General features: G+C 51.3%; 1 protein-coding gene across 1 annotated transcript in view; it reads left to right on the top strand.

The window, feature by feature from the left end:
- Positions 1-384: 384 nt before the first annotated feature.
- The window catches only part of S100A2 (S100 calcium binding protein A2), a 2,066-nt gene continuing 1,338 nt past the window's right edge, over positions 385-1,112 (top strand). The window contains exon 1 of the mRNA XM_006861719.1: positions 385-525. Coding sequence (XP_006861781.1) covers positions 385-525 — 141 coding nt within the window. The remainder of the gene's footprint in view (positions 526-1,112) is intronic.

Here is a 1,112-nt window from a genome sequence, read left to right as displayed (position 1 = left end):
ATGCTTTTAGGCTAGAGCAGTGGCCGCTGCCAGACAGCTCAGGGAGCCCCCACCTACTAGCAGATGCCCAGGGACCGCAAAACCTGATGCACAACCCACTCTCCTGTGGGAGGGGAGTCAAATGGAGTCATCTTACCATTTTCCTTCTTACAGCGACTCAGAGGTGGCCCCAAGTGAGATCAGGGAGGACATGACGCCCTGCCCTTGGTAAGCCTCTGACAGTGTGAGGTGGAGATGTGGTCCCTGACCTCAAAGATCCAATCTGAGGGGAAACAGCTCTGTCTCTCTACTCAGAAAGAAGTTTGGAGTCCAAGGGAGGGAGTGGGTCCTACAGGTTGGTTGGGAGCCCCAAGAGCCTAACACCTCTGTTGCTCCAGATCTAAGATGGCCACTCTCCTGGAGCAAGCACTGGGTGTGATAGTCACCACCTTCCATCAGTACTCATCCAAGGAAGGCAACAAGTTCAAGCTGAGTAAGGGGGAGATGAAGGAACTTCTGCGCAAAGAGCTGCCCTCCTTTGTGGGGGTGAGTGGGGCACCCTCCTCGGTGGGGAGGGACTCTGATGTCTTGGGTATATCTCCTTTCCTCCTTCCCTCTGTACCCACACGCTGATATAGACACCATGGCGAGGACAGCGCCTATGCCCCACCAACTTCTGTTTCATGGCTCCATGAGTGGGTGTGGAGGCCCATGTATTAATGCCTCTGTGGAGGAGACCCATGTATTAATGACTCTGTGAATGGCTGTTCTCTGTGGCTTTCTAGAGAATACACACACTGACAGGGTCCTCACAGTCTGTTTTATCCCCACATCTTAGAGCTGAGTCAAGAGAGGTAAAATGTCTGGCCAAAGACAGCATAGCTTCCTCTCTCTTTCCATATGTACCAAGCTGGAGAAAAATCCAGCTAAGAATTGGACTGTGAACCACAAGGTCAGCAGTTCGAAACTACCAGCTGTTCCACGGGAGAAAGATGAGGCTTTCTGCTCCCGTAAAGATTTACAGCCTTGGAAACCCTGTATAGGGTCGCTATGAGTCAGAACTGACTCCAAGGCACATAACAACAACAACAAAGTTGAGCTATGGTCATCAAGCCATTGAAACTATGGATACT

Source organism: Chrysochloris asiatica, unplaced genomic scaffold, assembly GCF_000296735.1.
Source record: "Chrysochloris asiatica unplaced genomic scaffold, ChrAsi1.0 scaffold00042, whole genome shotgun sequence".
NCBI lineage: Eukaryota > Metazoa > Chordata > Mammalia > Afrosoricida > Chrysochloridae > Chrysochloris > Chrysochloris asiatica.
The sequence above is the reverse complement of the archived record's forward strand: the minus strand, read 5'-3'. Positions and strand labels throughout refer to the sequence as shown.